At 32.7% G+C, this 22,531-nt stretch overlaps 1 protein-coding gene across 2 annotated transcripts in view; it reads left to right on the plus strand.

The window, feature by feature from the left end:
• The first annotated feature begins 2,633 nt into the window (after positions 1-2,633).
• Positions 2,634-22,531, plus strand: part of LOC139524342 (multidrug resistance-associated protein 1-like) — a 63,402-nt gene continuing 43,504 nt past the window's right edge. The window contains exons 1-5 of one of the 2 annotated variants that reach the window (XM_071319109.1): positions 2,634-3,107; positions 10,132-10,308; positions 13,729-13,863; positions 20,924-21,052; positions 21,999-22,124. In XM_071319109.1, coding sequence (XP_071175210.1) covers positions 3,066-3,107; positions 10,132-10,308; positions 13,729-13,863; positions 20,924-21,052; positions 21,999-22,124 — 609 coding nt within the window. In that variant the 5' untranslated portion in view covers positions 2,634-3,065. The remainder of the gene's footprint in view (positions 3,108-10,131; positions 10,309-13,728; positions 13,864-20,923; positions 21,053-21,998; positions 22,125-22,531) is intronic. The other variant, XM_071319110.1, reaches the window with a different exon arrangement.

Below are 22,531 nucleotides of genomic sequence, written 5' to 3' on the forward strand. Positions count from 1 at the left end.
GGATTTTCATTGTATCATAACCATGCTTCAATTTTATAAGAACAAAGTTCAACCGAAAGATTTTTTTTTTTAATTACTGAAGCATCAATCAATATAAATAGATCACATTACAAAACATGTTAGGTATATATTATTTAGACAGCCGCCACAAATCGAAAAAAATACACAGACGTATATTGATTAAATGAAACAAATATCAAGAAACACATTGTTGTCAGACATGGTAGGGAAATTAAATTTGTATTAACAAATTAAAAATCATATGAACAATTAAAGAGTTAGTTTTTATGGTTGAATTGTATCTCATTTTCATGTGGGGTCTTTTTATAGTTGAATATATGATACGGAGTTTTCTTGATATTGAAGGTCATGCAGTGATCACATTTGCGTATATCCATGTCATTTGAACTCTGCTGGGTTGCTGCCTCGTTAGAAATCATTCCAATTTCCTTATATTTATTTAAAAGGTTCACATGAGAAGTTTTTGTTCTTGTGAATCTATCCTTTATTGCATGCTAATACATGATGAATATTATAAGAGTTGCCTTGGAGAATTAGAATACACTTTTGAGTTAATTTTTTTTTTACAAGTTACTATGTAGTATGAAATAAATCCCATTCCATCTTTTCCATGTACATGATTCAAACATGCATTCAAAGAGTATTGGGTTTCATGACTGACTGTTTAAGTTCTATATTTCTCCATGGACACGGGCTATACTTGCAAAGTGGTTTTGTGTGAAGGTTGGTTCCTACATATTTTCTTCCTAAAAGGATTAGGCGATTATTGGTGAAACAGCTAAGAAACATTCAGACTATTCTGTCGTTTGCAGTTTAAAGATCAGTTAATTTTGCAAATAAAAATTGAGTTGGCTTATTGTGTGATTTCGCTGATCTGCCAGTTATACCTGTTTAGGAAGTTTTTCTACATAAGCAATCTTATAGTATTTTTATGAGATGTTTTTCTTTACATAGATGTAACTTGATGTGTGCTTTTTGGTAAGGTGAGTGCATCAGATTTATAAAAAAGGACATCATAAGGGACGACATCAAAAGTTCAATGAAGGATACAAAACTTAATTCACATAGTTTTGTCACTGACCCACCTAACCCCTTCTTAACTCAATTTGGGAAAAATTGATTGACCCATATGGATATATGTAAAAATCAATGTCGGATAACCAAATCTTGCAGCAGTTCAACCCCACCCCCAAACTATTTGAATTAAGTTTTTTTTTTTATTTTTTTATCTTACATTGATCTTTTGATGTCGTCCCTAAGTTATTACTGTAACAGGAATTTACAGAAATGAGAATAATGAGACAAAACGAGGAAAAATGGATAAAAAATAAAGAATAGAGACTAACGGTGACACAATATACTGATGGTTGGTTGCTTAACGTCCAGTGACAAATATTTCATGCATGTTTAGGATGATGTAATAAAATACAAAGAGAATAATGGTATTTTATAGTATGAAGATAAGGGAATAAAGTGGACAGGTGTGCAATAAAATAAAAATAGTTTAATCTTTGGTAGCGTTTTTATCGTCTTGTGGTAAATAATGGTAATGTTCATGATGAAAAAAAATTAACAATAATTATATAAAGGAGGTCCTAATTTATAGCCCGTTCGGAATACATTGGTTGAAGAAATTATGACTCACTAAAAAATAAGGGTATATTGTATTGAAGCAGAAATATAGATTTAAGTATAACGGTCAACCTACGGACCCCTTTTGAAGCGTACAGAGAGCGTGGTATCCTCTATACACGAACAGTGGCGGATCCAGAACTTGTTATTAGAGAGAGGAACTACACACACTCGTGCTACAGTGTTTCCCTACATAATCAACCACATTTTTCCTACGACAAAAATGGGGTGGATCCGCCTATGACGAGTGCTATAATATTCAGTTACACAGGGCTGTAACTAGGCCTCAGAATAAATCGAGGAGGGCGTTTGGGTGCCGCCGTCTGCGGTACCCAGGTAATGGGGAAACCAGCCTGAGGGGTGACACAACCAGCCAAAAACTAGAAAAGTAGTTAATGATCAAGTCGAAGATAAAAACCATGACAAAAAATGAGTAAAACTTATATAAAGTACTTTTAATCAACGAAAAAAAATATCTGAATATATTTAAGCACGGCCAATTAAAGCTTGATTTTGACTCTTAGATCTTTGTTACATGTTTATAAATCACTGTTTCAGACACAGGCACTTGTCGCAGAAAAAAAATTCCTATGATACATTTTTGTACCTTAATATAACGCATTTAAGGCCTGTGGTTTCAGACAAGAACTCCGAGAACAGGAATACGTGTGAAATGTTTTTTTAAGCAGTTTTATTTATTTGACGTTTTACCACCAGCAAGTTAGTTGGCCAACATAGAGTGAGCTACAAGAATGTCATATACATGTACATATACTACACTGTTTTCTGCTGTTTTTTTTTTTAATTATGTTGGGGATAATGGAAGTGCTATTTATAGATATGTTCTATATTTAATTATTTGTTACGCCCTCTATAAATATTTGATACAGCAGGGCATTTGGTAGTGTCGGTTTTGATAGATTTTGTCCTAACCGATTCCTCGTTATTACCTTAGACGTATTTTGCCAAGGCATTTGTGGGGCATCCAGGGTGACCCTCTCCCATTCAAAACACACAGATATTAAAAAAGGATATTTGATACATAGAAAAAAATACACTTTTTATACTTTGAGGACTGAGCGAATCAGGTGAGTGTGTGAGTTCGTATGTTTTATTTGATTGCATTGTATTTATGTTTTGGGAAGGTTAACTTTCTGGTAATAAGACCCGTCACGGCCTGGCTGGGGAATTGGGTAGGCAAATGCTCACATTAATCTGTACCGATACAGGCTCCAAATGTCCTCCTTTATACGCCATAACTATGGTGGTGCTCCTATTTAAAGGAGGCTCATACGGAGACAAGAAGAAGAAGACCAGTCCAGTTAATCACCCCAGACGCTGAGCTCAGACGCTATATTTAAATATGCGTCTGGGTAGAGACTAGTCTGTGTCATGAAGTGAAGTCAGAAGAAATGGTTCAGTCGTTCGAAGAATTTTGTGGTGGAACTCTATGGGTTTGTACTGTAGAAAACATGATTTTATGCTTGCCTTAATTTTTTGATTGCATGATTATTATGTACAGTTCTCCCCAGGATTTTTGGATAGCGCTGTGGTAAGCGCGTGATTTTCGACAATTCTCAGTAACTTTGTCGCGGCGCGCGGTTGGTTTGTAATTGATTTGTTATGTGTTTTTCATATATTGTAACGTTTGTGGGTCATCGTAAATTCCCCTTTTTCTATTTTTAGATACTATATATAACTATAGTTGTCCGGTCACTTTTTCGCGGGGATCGTTTATCTCGTGCTTGAACTCAATGTCCAGACTTGGATATTTAAACCTCGTCAGGGCAGTATTTTTTTAGATTGGGGAAAACTTTCGTACTGGTAAGTTGTACTTTAAATTTCAATTTATTTTGTATTTCGATGTTTGACTTAAATATTTATTTCTTTACATTTGATATATTTCTTTTCGGTCTCGTAGTCAAACAGTTCTAAAATGTTAAATTACGTTTCCGTTCCAGAATAAATAGAGGGAATTGTACACTAGCTGGATATTTTATGATTTCGGGTTTATAAAGAGATGGGTTTCATTTTGATAGCGATATTTAGACAGAGGGTTAATCCGAGTGATATTTTGGAGTAACGGTCGTCAATCTACGGGATTGTTCGTGCCTAATTACTCTGAAATAGAATTTTGTATTATCGCATGTTTTGGTTTTGGATCTTGAACTGGTCAATTTTATTGAAAAACGTTTTTCAAACATTGCTCTGGTTGGATTGAAAACTAAACGGGAAATGCGATGGGTTTTTTTTTTACTGGATCGATTTTTGTTCCCTAGTCATAGAATAATGAGATTCATGTTCTAGTCTAACAAAGTCGGTGGGAACCAGTGGGTATAATTATTTTGTCTCGGAAGGTTGACGTCACAACTTGATTGATTGAATTTAGTTAAAAACGAATAGTGTACAGCTCTCAATATTTAAAGTAAACGGACACCTCAAAATTCTAGTATTTTATTTTATTCAATTATATAGCACTAAGGCCAAACGCTTCTTTGAAATGGTTAACTTGTATGGGTATTTTTCACCGCATTGTTCGTCCAAAAAGGGGAAGTTCGAAAGTGTATTGAAATTCTAAATTGATATTTTTGCCCTGGAGATACCGCGATATGATTTATGTATTTATGTTGTCTTTGTCTATTAAATATGAAACTGTTTTATGAATTTTTGTCATTTGTTCTATGAGCAAATACATTGCTTGGCAAATCGTCATCACTGGTCATTTTTAGGTTTCTTATACCTGTCATTTATTGAATTTACTGTTTCGTTGTATTGTGAGTATGCTGTCAGAAGTCCTGGAGCGAAAGCACAGGCCGAACCCTCTCTACCAGTAACGTAAATGGCTGAGCTAGCAGGGTTTAATGTCATGAGACAGATTATGAATGAAAAATACGTTTACACACGAAAACCCATTTACGTTGCATTGACAAAAATATCAAAAATATACGTGGGCGCCAATGCAACGTAAATGGGTTTTCGTGTGTAAACGTATTTTTCATTCATAATCTGTCTCATGACATTAAACCCTGCTAGCTCAGCCATTTACGTTACTGGTAGAGAGGGTTCGGCCTGTGCTTTCGCTCCAGGACTTCTGACAGCATACTCACAATACAACGAAACAGTAAATTCAATAAATGACAGGTATAAGAAACCTAAAAATGACCAGTGATGACGATTTGCCAAGCAATGTATTTGCTCATAGAACAAATGACAAAAATTCATAAAACAGTTTCATATTTAATAGACAAAGACAACATAAATACATAAATCATATCGCGGTATCTCCAGGGCAAAAATATCAATTTAGAATTTCAATACACTTTCGAACTTCCCCTTTTTGGACGAACAATGCGGTGAAAAATACCCATACAAGTTAACCATTTCAAAGAAGCGTTTGGCCTTAGTGCTATATAATTGAATAAAATAAAATACTAGAATTTTGAGGTGTCCGTTTACTTTAAATATTGAGAGCTGTACACTATTCGTTTTTAACTGAATTCAATCAATCAAGTTGTGACGTCAACCTTCCGAGACAAAATAATTATACCCACTGGTTCCCACCGACTTTGTTAGACTAGAACATGAATCTCATTATTCTATGACTAGGGAACAAAAATCGATCCAGTAAAAAAAAAAACCATCGTATTTCCCGTTTAGTTTTCAATCCAACCAGAGCAATGTTTGAAAAACGTTTTTCAATAAAATTGACCAGTTCAAGATCCAAAACCAAAACATGCGATAATACAAAATTCTATTTCAGAGTAATTAGGCACGAACAATCCCGTAGATTGACGACCGTTACTCCAAAATATCACTCGGATTAACCCTCTGTCTAAATATCGCTATCAAAATGAAACCCATCTCTTTATAAACCCGAAATCATAAAATATCCAGCTAGTGTACAATTCCCTCTATTTATTCTGGAACGGAAACGTAATTTAACATTTTAGAACTGTTTGACTACGAGACCGAAAAGAAATATATCAAATGTAAAGAAATAAATATTTAAGTCAAACATCGAAATACAAAATAAATTGAAATTTAAAGTACAACTTACCAGTACGAAAGTTTTCCCCAATCTAAAAAAATACTGCCCTGACGAGGTTTAAATATCCAAGTCTGGACATTGAGTTCAAGCACGAGATAAACGATCCCTGCGAAAAAGTGACCGGACAACTATAGTTATATATAGTATCTAAAAATAGAAAAAGGGGAATTTACGATGACCCACAAACGTTACAATATAATGCTATTGATGTTTTCTCTTGTAATGATGTCCTCATCATGCTCATGGAAGTTACCCCTTTGTTTGCTAATGTTATTGTCTAGATATAGACATGATAGAAGAAAAGTCTTTTTGTCTCCATTGTAAATACATATAATCCTCATATCATCTGTCTATAAAACCCAAGGAGAAGTCTTTTCCATGGTGGGTCTATACCAGACTGCCTAGATGTGAAGATTTCTTATCACTAACAGGTGATGTTGCAGAACATGTAGGACCAACAATAAAGTCATTGTCAGCTTCTGTGAGAAAGTTTTCAATGACAAGATTGGTATTTTTTACATTTACTTTTATTAACATTTCTAGCAAAGTACAACTTTTCAATAAAAATAAGTATAGTATTTCAAAGGAAGAAATGAAATTGCCCTTTTAATAATATTCAAATCTTATCAAAGACTTGCTTAAAAAAAGGCTAAAATATTCCAATTATGAATATGAAAGAAATCCTTTAAAAATATTTTAAAGAGATTTTTTAGCTCACCTGGCCCGAAGGGCCAAGTGAGCTTTTCTCATCACTTGGCGTCCGGCGTCCGTCGTCCGTCGTCGTCCGTCGTCGTTAACTTTTACAAAAATCTTCTCCTCTGAAACTACTGGGCCAAATCAAACCAAACTTGGCCACAATCATCATTGGGGTATCTAGTTTAAAAAAATGTGTGGCGTGACCCGGTCAACCAACCAAGATGGCCGCCACGGCTAAAAATAGAACATAGGGGTAAAATGCAGTTTTTGGCTTATAACTCAAAAACCAAAGCATTTAGAGCAAATCTGACATGGGGTAAAAATGTTTATCAGGTCAAGATCTATCTGCCCTGAAATTTTCAGATGAATCGGTCAATCGGTTGTTGGGTTGCTGCCCCTGAATTGGTAATTTTGAGGAAATTTTGCTGTTTTTGGTTATTATCTTGAATATTATTATAGATAGAGATAAACTGTAAACAGCAATAATGTTCAGCAAAGTAAGATCTACAAATAAGTCAACATGACCAAAATGGTCAGTTGACCCGTTTAGGAGTTATTGCCCTTTATAGTCAAATTTTAACCATTTTTCGTTAATTAAAGTAATCTTTTACAAAAATCTTCTCCTCTGAAACTACTGGGCCAAATTAATCCAAACTTGGCCACAATCATCTTTGGGGTATCTAGTTTAAAAAATGTGTGGCGTGACCTGGTCAACCAACCAAGATGGCCGCCACGGCTAAAAATAGAACAAAGGGGTAAAAATGCAGTTTTTGGCTTATAACTCAAAAACCAAATCTTTTGGGGAAATCTGACGGGATTAAAATGTTTATCAGGTCAAGATCTATCTGCCCTGAAATTTTCAGATGAATCGGTCAATCGGTTGTTGGGTTGCTGCCCCTGAATTGGTAATTTTGAGGAAATTTTGCTGTTTTTGGTTATTATCTTGAATATTATTATAGATAGAGATAAACTGTAAACAGCAATAATGTTCAGCAAAGTAAGATCTACAAATAAGTCAACATGACCAAAATGGTCAGTTGACCCGTTTAGGAGTTATTGCCCTTTATAGTCAATTTTAACCATTTTTCATAAATTAAATTAATCTTTTACAAAAATCTTCTCCTCTGAAACTACAGGGCCAAATTAATCCAAACTTGGCCACAATCATCTTTGGGGTATCTAGTTTAAAAAATGTGTGGCGTGACCTGGTCAACCAACCAAGATGGCCGCCACCGCTAAAAATAGAACATAGGGGTAAAATGCAGTTTTTGGCTTATAACTCAAAAACCAAAGCATTTTGAGGAAATCTGAATGGGATAAAAATGTTTATCAGGTCAAGATCTATCTGCCCTGAAATTTTCAGATGAATCGGTCAATCGGTTGTTGGGTTGCTGCCCCTGAATTGGTAATTTTGAGGAAATTTTGCTGTTTTTGGTTATTATCTTGAATATTATTATAGATAGAGATAAATTGTAAACAGCAATAATGTTCAGCAAAGTAAGATCTACAAATAAGTCAACATGACCAAAATGGTCAGTTGACCCCTTTAGGAGTTATTGCCCTTTATAGTCAATCTTTAACCATTTTTCATAAATCTAAGTAATCTTTTACAAAATCTCCACTGAAACTACTAGGCCACAATCATCTTTGGGGTATCTAGTTTGAAAAATGTGTCCGATGACCTGGCCATTCAACCAAGATGGCCGCCACGGCTAAAAATAGAACATAGGGGTAAAATGCAGTTTTTGGCTTATAACTATGAATTCAAAGCATCTAGAGCAAATCTGACAAGAAGTTAAATTGTTAATCAAGTCAATATCTATCTGCCCTGAATTTTTAGATGAATTGGACAACTGGTTGTTGGGTTGCTGCCCTCCAATTGGTAATTTTTAAAGAAATTTTGCCGTTTTTGGTTATCTTGAATACTATTATAGATAGCGATAAACTGTAAACAGCAATAATGTTCAGCAAAGTAAGATCTACAAATAAGTCAACATGACCTAAATGGTCAATTGACCCCTTAAGGAGTTTTTGCCCTTTATAGTCAATTTTTAACAATTTTCATTAATTTGGTAAATATATGTAAATTTTTACCAAATATAGTTCTCTGTTACTAATGGGCAAAGTTCATTATAGACATAATTGTAAGAAGCAAAATCGTTCAGTAAAGTAAGAACTTCAAACACATCACCATCACCAAAATGCAATTTTGTCATGAATCCATTTGTGTCCTTTGTTTAATATGCACATAGACCAAGGTGAGCGACACAGGCTCTTTAGAGCCTCTAGTTTATTTCAAAGGTGGTTTTGATTTTGGGAGTTTTGGTCCCAACAGTTTAGGAAAAAGGGGCCCAAAGGGTCCAAAATTGAACTTTGTTTGATTTCATCAAAAATTGAATAATTGGGGTTCTTTGATATGCCGAATCTAACTGTGTATGTAGATTCTCAATTTTTGGTCCCGTTTTCAAATTGGTCTACATTAAGGTCCAAAGGGTCCAAAATTAAACTTAGTTTGATTTTAACAAAAATTGAATTCTTGGGGTTCTTTGATATGCTGAATCTAAAAATGTACTTAGATTTTTGATAATGGTCCCAGTTTTCAAGTTGGTCCAAATCGGGTTCCAAAATTAAACTTTGTTAGATTTCATCCAAAAATTGAATAATTGGGGTTCTTCGATATGCCAAATCTAGCTGTGTAAGTAGATTTTTAATTTTTAGTCCCGTTTTCAAATTGGTCTACATTAAAGTCCAAAGGGTCCAAAATTAAACTAAGTTTGATTTTAACAAAAATTGAATTCTTGGGCTTTTTTGATATGCTGAATCTAAACATGTACTTAGATTTTTGATTATGGGCCCAGTTTTCAAGTTGGTTCAAATCAGTATCCAAAATTATTACATTAAGTATTGTGCAATATCAAGAAATTTTCAATTGCACAGTATTCAGCAATAGCAAGAAATCTTCAATTGCACAGTATTGTGCAATTGCAAGAAATTTTCAATTGCACAGTATTGCGCAGTAGCAAGAAATCTTCAATTGCACAGTATTGTGCAATAGCAAATATTTTCAATTGCACAGTATTGCGCAATAGCAAGAAATATCTAATTGCACAATATTGTGCAATAGCAAGAAATTTTCAATTGATTGGAGTTATCTTTCTTTGTCCATAATAGTAGTTTAATCAACTTAAATCATTGTTTTATACAATATATACAATGTATATTCACTTTTACTACCAACTGATAAATTAAAACAATCTACCATTCAGTGATAACAAGCACCTTTTGTTACATTTAAATATTTTATGATGTATTTAAATGAGTAGTTGTTGTTCCAAACTCCATTAGAAATTTGAATTGAGATCAGTTTTGGAAAAACGGAAAGGGGGATGTGAAAAAAAAAATGGGGGGGGGGGGGGGGTAAATTTTTCTCATTTCAGATTTCATAAATAAAAAGAAAATTTCTTCAAACAATTTTTTGTGAGGATTAATATTCAACAGCATAGTGAATTGCTCAAAGGAAAAAAAATATTTTAAGTTCATTAGACCACATTCATTCTGTGTCCGAAACCTATGCTGTGTCAACTATTTAATCACAATCCAAATTTAGAGCTGAATCCAGCTTGAATGTTGTGTCCATACTTGCCCCATACTTTTACCAAAAGGATATTTGCATGTTTGAGGTACCAGCTTTGATTATTTATTTCAATATCAGGTTAACTTCTTTTTTTAAACAGGATGAGACCAGATTACTGAATGGTAGCTACCCAGAGTTCACAGACTGTTTCCAGCAGACGTTACTTGTTTGGGTGCCATGTGGTTTCCTGTGGCTCAGTGCACCGTTCTACCTTTATCATCTTCTGAATATTGATGGAGTTACTCGTCCCCACTCATTCCTGAGTGTGGCTAAAACTGTTAGTACATGTGTAATATTTCTATGGTTTCAACTAGTTTGATTTAACCCTGCTGCATTAACTAGTACAGTCAGTTTTTGTTTTTTTTCGGATTTATGTTTTATTTTTTAAAGAGTTTGTTGTTGAATGCAGATTTATAACAATCTACACATGTAGATGATATTTGATATTTTAACAACAGGGCAATTTAGAGTTTGAGACAAAGATATAAGTATAAATCCTGGTCTCGGCACCAATATCTTGAGGGTTATTGTCTTTGTAATACTTGTGGAAGAAAATAACGTATTGCTAGTTGAGATGCTTTATGATCGTAAGATAAATACATAGGTTACAATAGCGTTACGTTACATTAAAAATGTGTGCGCGAAAGTACGGGAAACAATTACATAACATAACGTTCTAAAGTCTCTTGGCCTATATTCACGAAACCCTGTTTATTGATTGAAGACCATATGTTGACCTCAGAGTAGACGTCATTTGATGTAAATTTTAGAACTGTTTGGTTGTTGTCCTATTCGCTGTTTCAGAATGCATTCTAATGCATTTTGGGTTAAATTTCGACAGCATACAAAAAAATGTTGTGATTGGTTAAAACTCTTTTTAACATAGAATTCATCTAATGATGATGTGACATTATGTTCATCTTAGGGAAAGAACAATGAAATTGCCCAATTTTTAGGATGTAGGCAAGAGAGTCTTTCTGTCTGTCCCATTTTTGTTTCCACTGTCTAACTTAAGTTTTTCTCATCCAAATTTTATGAAACTCATTCACCATGCTAAGAATCATAGCTCCCTGACTGAGGTTGAATTTGTTCAATGAGTTACTTACTGTTCTAAAGTTGTGTCCCATTTTATCTTTTTTAAATTTGCAATGCTTAGGCAGGGGTATTTGTGTGCTCATACAAATTCTTCTTTTATTTCATTTAGATTCTGAAACAGCTGATTGATGCTCAACCTACAGTGTGTTTTATTCATTTAGTAATTTTCCTGCAAAATAGGAGACAGAAATTTTAATGTTTTAAATATAGTATTATATGAAAAAAAGAATCTGGTAGCTAAATAACCTTTGTTGATTTAACTGTTTTTTGAAAATTTATTTTATCAGTGTTATTGAATTAGGTTGAAGTTAGATATGAAAAGATAAAAAATCTCTGTTTAGTAATTATTTTATTGAAAAAGAAGGGAAATGTAAATTTGATTGTGTTAAGATACTATCTGGAAGTTTTTAAAGTTTGCATTGAATTATAAGTCAAGTACATTTGACTCAAAATTTACAAAAAGGTTTTTCATTGTATTCCCATGTCATAGTTTAAAAGGTAGGGGTCATATTTTTTTGTTAATGTATTGTCCGCCAAGGAAACCTCTTGGGTAACAAAACAAAACAGCTATAACTTGTTACCGTATTTATTCTATTAAACGCCCCGGGGGCGAAGACAATTTCTGAAAGGGGGGCGTCAATTAGAGAAACGAATTTCGTACCTTACTTCATTGAGCTTTACCTGAATTTTGTTGAAACAGACTATAGTAACATACAAGTGTTTCTTATTGTCTCCATAATCTATAAATAGCGTTTATCGGTAATGTGACCTCATCTAATAATTAGTTAAAATTTATAACGTACTGTGTAACTGACAGATCTATTTTTGGAACTTGTACACACTGTGTTGTATTATCGGAGTGGATTAAAACATGGAGGGGGTCTCATTAGGGGGTTCTGATCCCGGATCCCGCTTACTGTTTTGTCAGATTTCGGTTTCCCGCTTACACTATGTACGTAAGCAATTCTCAATTTTTTTGCAATTTCCCGTGTCCCGCTAGACTTCATCTCCGGTTTTCAGGCACAATTTGATTTTCACGTGTTACGCTTACAAAAAACCCGCAATCCCACGTCACGCTTAGACCCCAATGAGACCCACCATGGACGTTATTGATTTTTCGTTTCATGTTTCTGAGTGACCGGGTCGATGTCTTTGAAATATTGTAATGGGTAAGTTTTAAATTAATTTTTTTAACTACAAAATGGGGGCGTTTATTAGAAGTCAAAAGTTCTGAACACACTATTTTCGGTAGGGGGGCGTTAATTAGAAGGGGGGCTTTAAATAGAATAAATACGGTATGTCCATTTAGATAATAAAAATTAGGACCCGTGATATGTTGCAACAGTCTTAAATTTACATCAGATGTTGCTAATAACTGTAATAGTATACTGGTATATGACTTCAGATTCTACAAGAAGAGTGTTCCTAATCTCTAATGCTGCAAACTATATATATAGTGTAATTAAGGTAATTCAGTGGTATAGAAACAAAATGACAGAATTTTCAAATACTTTGCCAAAATAAAGATTTTACTTATGCTTTTTTCAAAAAAATGATAAAAAGTAAAGGTCACCATGCTATTTTTCAAGGTACAAGTCGTTCAAAATTGCCAAAATTTGCTTAGATTGTTTATGAAAAGATACATTTTTGTGCATAGAAAGAAATCTATGAGACAGAATTTTGAAATAAAATATGAGAAGATAGGTTTTATAATATATTTCAAGAAAATAAAATGAAAATATGGTGTCACCGAACTTGTTTTCTTTCTACAATTAAAAATTTCCTTGTATGTCCAGAATAAATTATGTAATAAAAGATAAAAGAGTTATCTCCCCTTAAATGGCTTATTTGAAAAATTAACTCTATAAACACAAATATTCGGTATTTGTTAAAACATTTTCGATAATGCAATGAATGACTAAGTTTTCATTATACAAAAAAACAGTGTAATCAGTAAATTGTAAATCTGTCTCTGAATTTGCAGATTTGGGCAAAGAACTAGACTGATTATTTACTGTGATTGTACATTTCAAGATACCTGTAGTAGACTACCCTTGAAAAACATTAACCAACTGGGCAAGGGCTGTAAAGCCAGTCAAGGTCAAACACTTCCATCATCAACAACCTTTATTAAATCATTTATTTGGGATGAAATCAATAAATTATTTCCAAAAACTTTTTAAAGTAATTTGAAAGCAGACTTTTGTTATATTAACACCATTTAATGCAGTTTGAAATATGACTTCTTTATAATTATAAATGATTCACTAAACAGCAAGCTATAAAGGGCTCCAACATGATAAGTGTAAAACAATCAAACATGAAAATCAACCGTCTAATCTATATAAAAATAAATAACAAGAAACACTTATGAATCTCATCTAAAAATGACAACCACTGAACAACAGGCTTCTGCTTTAGTACAGATGCATAAATATCAGCTGGTTTAAATCTTTAAACAAGTACAAATCTTACACCCTAACCTGAGACATATGCATAAGTATTCTTCCTTAAATGACCATGTTTCAATTTTGATAAGGTCACTGTTGAATTTTTATTTCTAATGAAAATTGATTAAATTACAATGTATTATATTTTTCAGTTTGTTAGTGGTGTATTATTTTTCCTGTCCATTATTGAATTATTACGAGATGCTAACAATAAAGATGATGAAGAAGCCAATAAAAGAACTCACAATTCCCTGTTTGTAGCTCATTCACTTAAGGCTGCTACCTATGTAAGTAGATATATGAGCCACATCGTTTAGAATTCGACCATGTGCAAATTAAATGAATATCAGGTTTTTACCTGGTTGAAAAATCTCTATGGAAATTCTTAATTTTTATGTTTTTAGGTGTAACACCACTAATTCAGGCCCGGCCAGAAAGCACATACCAGAAAGTAGTACATATTTAACACAAAATAGTTCATACGCATGGACATAACTTTCAAAATATTTAGAATATTTTATTAATTTTGGTATCAAATGAAAGCTGCATGACTGGTGATCATTGCAGAACAATTTTTGACTGATAAATTTAAATAATAAAAAAATGGCATAAAATTTAAAAAGGAGGGTACATTTTGCCTTTTTGTCAGATCGGAAGTACCTGTTTTGGTACATCCGAAGTTCCGGGAACCAATTCTTTCTTATATGCCATGTAAGGTATGTTGATTTTTTCAGTACAGGACACCAGTAGGCGAGTGATATGAGAGCCAAATTTACATTTTTAATGCACCTACCTAACACACGGCTAAATTATATATCACTAGAAAGCTAAGAATGTGTACTTTCTAAATATCCCGGTCGTCAAAAGAAATTATGGTGCATTTTTTTTTAAATCGAGGTCAAAGGTCATGGGTGGAATTTCAATTCACGGATACTTCCAGTTGTAAAATCGAGTCAAAACAAATGCAAAAACGAAACAATTTTATAGGAATGCTGTATTACTGTTGGGAAAATATATTTCTATCATAATATTAATTAATTTTGGTTGATTTTAACGGTAACACATGTTACATAACGTTTTCTCTCAGAGTCTTTGAAAATCAACCATTTAAGTCACACACATGTATCTGTAGTCGCCATTGCATTATCTAAATCTTATAATACCTCCATATCACTTGATTGCACGTATTTACAAACATATATCTGCAAATTTGATATAAATAATCCGAAACAAAATATTTTAAGCAAGAGGAAAATATAACATGACGTATTTTTAATTGTTTAGAAAAGTCCCCATGATGAGCTGTTCATTAAAATTGAGGAAGCGTATGGTCTCCTGTTAGTTTGAAAGCCTACCAACCGTTTCAAGATCAGACAACCATAGAGCAGATTTTCTTTTATTATTGTAGTGCAATATGTTGATATATAAAAAAGAAGATGTGGTATGATTGCCAATGAGACAACTATCCACAAAAGACCAAAATGACACAGACATTAACAACTCATACATCACTAAATCAGATATGATAAGAGTACTAACAAACATAACTAAAATGAGTAAAGTGCTACTAGTATATTTATATCAACAAATTGATAGTTTTAATATAAAACACCACAAGGAAAATATGATCACTCATTGTACGTCAAACTGTGTTTGATTTTACTTCAGTCGGCTGCCGTGTATCTGAGATATATAATTAATCAAACAACACTTGACAAAGTAGTTTGTACTCTTTTTAAATTACGCTAGGGATGACGTTCGGCTACTTTGGCACTAAGTATTACTTTTTTTTTATCATGTTTCACCGCTTCAAACGGAGGACAAGGCTATCCTAATATTGAACCTTTTATTTGGCTTTCTGATGTTAAAATCCCGTTAGCGTATAACCTAAATGATCGAAACGTCGGACCGATGGGATGTTGGACCATTTAGGTGTCGGAATATTGCGATATCGGAATATTATAGCTTCATTTAAACTTGTAATCTCATCATTCTTATATCGGTCAACATATCCTTACAAAGACAACTTCCTTGGCATGGGCATATATCAGTACAGCAGAGGTTTTGCTCAAAGCGGACACAAGATCTACTATACAGATTGAATTAAAAATTTGGAATGGACATGAGGGATTTGTCAAAGAGACACCAACGGTTAAAAAGCAGGCAACGGCCAAAAACCACCAATGGGTCGTCAATGCAGCAAGAAACACCCTAATCTGGAGGCATTCTTCAGCTGGCCCCTACACGTACTAGTTTGAAATGATAATGGACGTCATACTAAGCTTCGAAATATACTCAAGAAGTTAAAATAAAAGTTTTACAAAACTAAGAAAGGCCAGAGGCTCCTGACTTGGGACAGGCGCAAAATTGCGGCGGGGTTAAATATGTTTTTGAAAATCTCAACCCTCCCCCTATACCTATACCAATGCGTGAACAGATCAAATCTTGAAGAAAGTTGAATGACATCATACCGGACCGATGTTGCCTTTTAGCCAACCAAAGTCATACGGAGATCTGTTATTGTTTCTGTAGTTAGGTCGACATTGTCTTGGATAAAATTTTAACCCCCAGAAGAAAAATAATGCCATGTAGAATGGATGCCCCATTTTTATTGTTACTAATCTCCTGATCAGTGAAACTTGTTGATAGTTATCAAAGGTGTGTCCATAAATACGGTGCATTTGTAGTGATAAACCTAAATGAAAAAGAGTAAAAAAAATATTTATAGATAATATACATTCTACTAAAGCCATACATCTAAGAACTTTGTCAATAGGAATAACGTAGGCTTTATTAACTGCCGCAGATGTGTCATCATCTAAAAGCTTAAGACAATACAGAAATGTTTTTAAAGCAGATGGCATAATTTCAATTGAATAATCCAGTGAAATGTTTTTAGATAATGGATAAGGTGATTGGATTACAACTCTACCCTATATCTGCTTCCGTAAAATACTAGTAGCTGCATAAAGTGCTTGCAACCAGTTTCGCAGTCACTGCTCAGATCTTTAATTTTGACAGACCGTATATCACAGTCATTTTAAACGGGTAATTTTCCGTCATTACGGCATAAGACAAAATTATAGAGCTACTGTATACAATATTGGATGCACCTTGGCCTTGTTGAAGCTGTATACATATAACTATAAATTGACCATGGTTTTTTAGTTTTTGTTGAAGCTGATCATATGTTGTGTAGTTTTCTCGGCGGCGATCCTCGGACAGAAATTAAGCCCTGTCCACTGATCAAGTAATTAAAGTTGTTAACCAGAATACTTCCTTGTGTACAGGCACGTCATCTTTAATCGTCGAAATGTCAGTAAAAGCTGTTTTATGTTCAGAACTAAATAGCTCTTTAATTTCTGATTTCAAATTTTGTAGCAAATATTTAGCGATGCAAGCTCGATAGTATAAAGATTTAATAGTAAAATTATGAGTTATTTTGTAAATCAGATCATTGTAGGAGATATATGTAGTAACACTCAAAACAGCTTGAGTTTGCTCCTCAGAGGATACCTTGTGAAGTTGTTTAACTTGCTTATAGGCTTTATACATTTGCAACATATACAAACAGACAAATTAGAATGAGTTGTAGATCTACTGCCCTCGTTGATATATGAGAAGAGACTGGTCGGTAGAATTGGTACATGTAGTACAAAGTCTTTGTACAGACAAAACAGAAGATGATAGGTTGTGCTTACTTTTGAAATATTTATAGCAACTCTTATGATATTTTGTATTTTCAAATGGGATGTTTTCATTTTTTCCATATTCATCGACCAGTCTTCTGTAAACTTTATCTTTTCGTTTTCCCACTGCGGCAATACAACTGTATCTTCATTTAAGTGTTTAACTACATAGTTTCTATGTAGAAAATACATAACAGACTATGCATCTGTGTCAATAAATGGATATTTTTTTTGCTTTTCAGCAAAGGAAGAGTTTCATTGTGAACTGGACTGTGAAAATTTGACACGACTCGGAATAATTTCTACAGTTTTCCGATACGATTCCTTATTTAGAAAGGGGTGAATTCTACAGAGCTCAAAAACTCTGTTTTACTTTGATTTGATCTTTATTTCGGACGATTTTATATCTATTTAAGCTACACTGAAGTTAAAGATAGAAATAGAGCCGTTTAAATATAATTTATCGTACCTAAAAGCACTATTAAGTACACGGAAATCGACTAATATATTCAGTAAAAAACGATAACGAAATAGATAAGGGATTCCGGAAATTATAGTGGATTTTACCCAACATCATAAAATTACAGAAATTCGTGATTTTAAGAAATGTTGAGATAAAGTCTTGATCTTGAATGAAAAAAACGATAACTGACGAGTACTTTGGTGTGTTCTAAAACGGATAGAGAGCAAAAACATTTAATAAAAATTTAATTGTAGATCCGAAAAGGTCGGGATTATGAAAATTTTGGTACAAAATGTCAAATATTTAGAAGGAATACAAAAGCATGCGGAGTTACAGTTATAAATATTGTTTTTCATTATTTTGAGAATCTAATTCACTTAATTATTCTGTCTAAAAGAAGAGATACGACTTATTTCCTTTGCTTGAAAAACATGTCGTAATTTTATAATTTTCAACTAATTTCTGAAATAAACGTCAATTTTACAAAAACTGCACCGTACGATTTTGTGACGACCGGGCAAAAATCAAAGTTTAATCATTATTCTTTCATTTAAAAAAAAATTAGCCGTGTGTTAGGTGGGTGCATTAAAGTCCTTAACTAGACGTCTTTTTCAAATATTACACTCGCCTACAGAAGGTGTTGCTTTGACATGCAATGATTGTCACTTTATTTGAACTTAAGATAAAAGAGCTGTGACCACTCGAAATTGAGGAATTTAACATAGAAAGCAATGGGGCCATTAATTAGTGGTGTACATCCTATTACAGAGAATCACCAGAAATCCAATTTTTAGAAGTTGTACCTATTCCAATGAAAATAAGTCCAATTTGATGTTAGTAATCATGTTTAATCATCTTTTTTTGGTCAACCGTCCTGCTTATGAGAAATTTAAGCTCTTAAATTGGCATACTCAAGTATGTTAGCCTTTTATGGACATACAGCATGCATGCAGTTAAGATTTGACTCCAAGTTCTTATTTTTGCATTTTTTCTGATTGAAATCAATAAAACAAGTATTTTATGACTTGTATATGGAACAAAATAGCTCTTGGTCAAAATAATCTTATGATTTTTCAAGTTTTTTTGTTTTTCTTATGGTAGCCTTTTACAATCATGGCAAATGGTACATACTCATATAAGAATTCTAAAATCTCACTGTACATGCAATTTTGAACCAGTTTAGCAAGTTATCTAGCTGAGGGATATATAAATTGCTCTTATTAATCTATGTTTTACCACAGAATTATGGTATATACAAAAAAAAAGCCCTTTTCCAGTTTCAAGAAAAAAGGGGGGATAATTTCTCATTTATGTCTTAAGTTTAAACTGATATATTTTTATTTAATGAAGAACCTCTGATAAAAATATGACTGCTAGTAAGCACATAGCTTTCCTAATAGAAATTAATAAATAAAACAATGATATTGAGAATAAAAAAAGTATATTGGCCAATGGTAATATCCATATGCAGTTTTCTTTGAATAACCCATATGTTACTACCAGTCCAATTTGAGCTTAAAATTAATAAATTAGTATTTGGACTAAAGCTTTATATGTTTTTTATTGCTTGAAATAGATCATAGAATAAAATAAAGTAATGCTGAAGTCAATATAGCAAGTTTGGTTCTGTTATAGGTGTAACACCACTAATTCAGGCCCGGCCAGAAAGCACATACCAGAAAGTAGTACATATTTAACACAAAATAGTTCCTACGCATGGACATAACTTTCAAAATATTTAGAATATTTTATTAATTTTGGTATCAAATGAAAGCTGCATGACTGGTGATCATTGCAGAACAATTTTTGACTGATAAATTTGAATAATAAAAAAATGACATAAAATTTAAAAAGGAGGGTACATTTTGCCTTTTTGTCAGATCGGAAGTACCTGTTTTGGTACATCCGAAGTTCCGGGAACCAGTTCTTTCTTATATGCCATGTAAGGTATGTTGATTTTTTCAGTACAGGACACCAGAAGGTGTTGCTTTGACATGCAATGATTGTCACTTTATTTGAACTTAAGATAAAAGAGCTGTGACCACTCGAAATTGAGGAATTTAACATAGAAAGCAATGGGGCCATTAATTAGTGGTGTACTTCCTTTAAGATGGTACCTAACATTACAGGGAGATAACTCTGTAAAATCATCAGAACATTTTAATGACATTGTGTTCATAAGGGAATATAAAGCTTCTCAATGATCAAAATAAGTGTTTGTCAAACTGCTATATAACCAGTGTAATTTTTCTGATTAAACCGTTGGTTCAAATTTTTTGAAATTTTTATATTTTTGTCAAAGGGTCAAAGTAAATACTTTGTCAAAATTTTAAGAAAATTAAACGAGCCAAATTAATTTTAGTTAAAAAAAAAAGTGTTAGGTACCACCTTAAACAGACCAAAATTCATCTTTAATTTTTTATATGAATGTAACAAGTCAGGAATATGACGGTTGTTATCCATTCATTTGATGTGTTTCAGCTTTTGATTTTGTCATTTGATTAGGGATGTTCCTTTATGAACTTTCCTCATAGTTTAATATTTTTGTAATTTTGCTTTTTCCCAAAATCAATAAAAGTATAATACATGTACATGTATACGTGCACTTGCATAAGGTCGATTTCTATTTGACAGCGCTTATAGTATATGATTAGGCAGTGTATTGTCCTACACTGTAAGTGAATTATTTCTTTATTCTGTAAAAAGACAAAAAAACGGGGTTTGCCCTTCTCTTCTGTCATTGAAGACTAAAAATTTATTATTAGAACTTTTTATTCAATAAATGGTTGCTGTCTCAATGATAATGATCATGCATCTAGTATGTATAGTAGGTACCTTATTTGTTAGTATACATACACAATGATTAGATTAGCCATCCTATGTGTGTGTAAAAGAGATAGAGAATTAAAAAAATAATTCTTGAATTAAAATAAGATTGTGGAAATTGTAATATTGCAATAACTCACTCATAGAAAGATAAATATTGCAACTTTTAAAAACTGGCAAAAAAGTATATTTCATTATTTGCAGTCAATGCTAACAGAATTAAAACAGCATTTTTCAAATTATAATAACTGTATGTTTTTTTGAATATATGTAATTCTAAGTAACCAGTATTTCTTTCTTGTTTGAATTCTTGATTATAAGTTTTCTAATGTAATGACATGTAAAACATTGGCTTTAATTCTGTTTCAGTTGTTGACAGTAGTATTAATATACCTTGAGAGAATAAGAGGATTTGTTACATCAGGAGTTCTATTTATTTTCTGGTTTTTGACGTTAGTAGTTTCAATAATACCATTCTACACATTGATTGAACAAGATGTAAGTAATACATGATCATGTGACCTGAATTTCATCCAATGATATATCTTGTCTGTCTTTCCCTGTAGACATACCTTTAGCCCTTTTAACAAAAAATCTTAAGTGTAAAATTAATCCTATGATAAAAATATTTAGTTGAATTGTTAAGGAATATTTTAGACTTACAATAAATTTTACACTTAAATTTTTTTGTGAAAATGGCTACTGGTCTTGTTGAAAATTCGTTTGAATCCATTTAATTTCTTCACTATCTTTGTCTACTTTGAACCTCGGCTTGTTCTTATTGATTGTTGATGTTTTCCACCCCAGCAATACATAAAAAAGAATACTTTTCATTGAAACCACAAGGCAAATGCTAGGGCAAATGTTAAGCAATAGAAAAGAGAATGAAAACAGAGAATGTGTCAAAGAGAAAACAACAAAGCCAAAGAGAACAAAACAGCCCAAGGCCACTAATTCATAAAGCTTTGTTTGAAACATCAAGTATTTTACCTCAATCTAACATAATTGCCATTATACAACTATTAGATAATTTGACTTTCAAGGAAGAGAGAGTATATCATTGATTGTATACATGTATGGGGATATAGAGTTCTTTTGAAATAAAGCATAGGGGAAGGGTAAGTGGTGATTCAAAGAGGCTTTTTGAAAAAATAAAGTTTTATAATTGAAAACAAAAAATGGATACACATACATTGAAGAATTAATGTGGAATCCATAAATCACTTGCTGCAATATTTTAAGCTATTTTTTTCCCAGATGAATGAAAAACACAAAATGAACCCCTTGCTAACAGTGTTGTTCTTTTATTCAACTGAATTATCTGGAATATTGGTGATGGTGAAATGAGATTTATGAAAAAACTATGATTTTTAATCACCATTAAATATTTGCCTAAGGTTTATATTAATGGAAAGTGAACATTAATAAACTTTTTATCTTTCAGGTATACCATAAGGATTTCTTTAGATTTAGTATATTTTACGTGTATTTCTTCCTGATATTGGTCCAGTTTGTACTCCATTGTTTTGCTGAGAAGATAACAAGAAGAGGATATTATGAATTAAATACAGTAGGTACATCATATCTAACATAGAGCTGTGCTGCACAATGAGGAATCATTGATGAAGAATATAATCTTTCTCACAGCACGACAGATACATTGTAGACCATTTATATAGACATATTTAAACTTAAAATTTAAAATGCAAATATGTCTGCCTTTATGTAAAATCTGACAAGCTCCCGTAAACTTTGACATCACAATTTATAAGATTTGTAAAGTCTTTCGGAGACAAAACTTGTCTAAACCCCAAAAGTGTAAATATGTTTATTACAAATTAAAGAACATGTTATTCAAATAAACTAATCCTTATCAGATAGACCATGAGATATAGAAATAAGAAGATGTGGTATGATTGCTAATGATACAACTCTCCACCAGAGACCAACTAATATAGAAGTTAACAACAGAGGTCA

This window comes from Mytilus edulis, chromosome 5 (genome assembly GCF_963676685.1).
Source record: "Mytilus edulis chromosome 5, xbMytEdul2.2, whole genome shotgun sequence".
Lineage (NCBI taxonomy): Eukaryota > Metazoa > Mollusca > Bivalvia > Mytilida > Mytilidae > Mytilus > Mytilus edulis.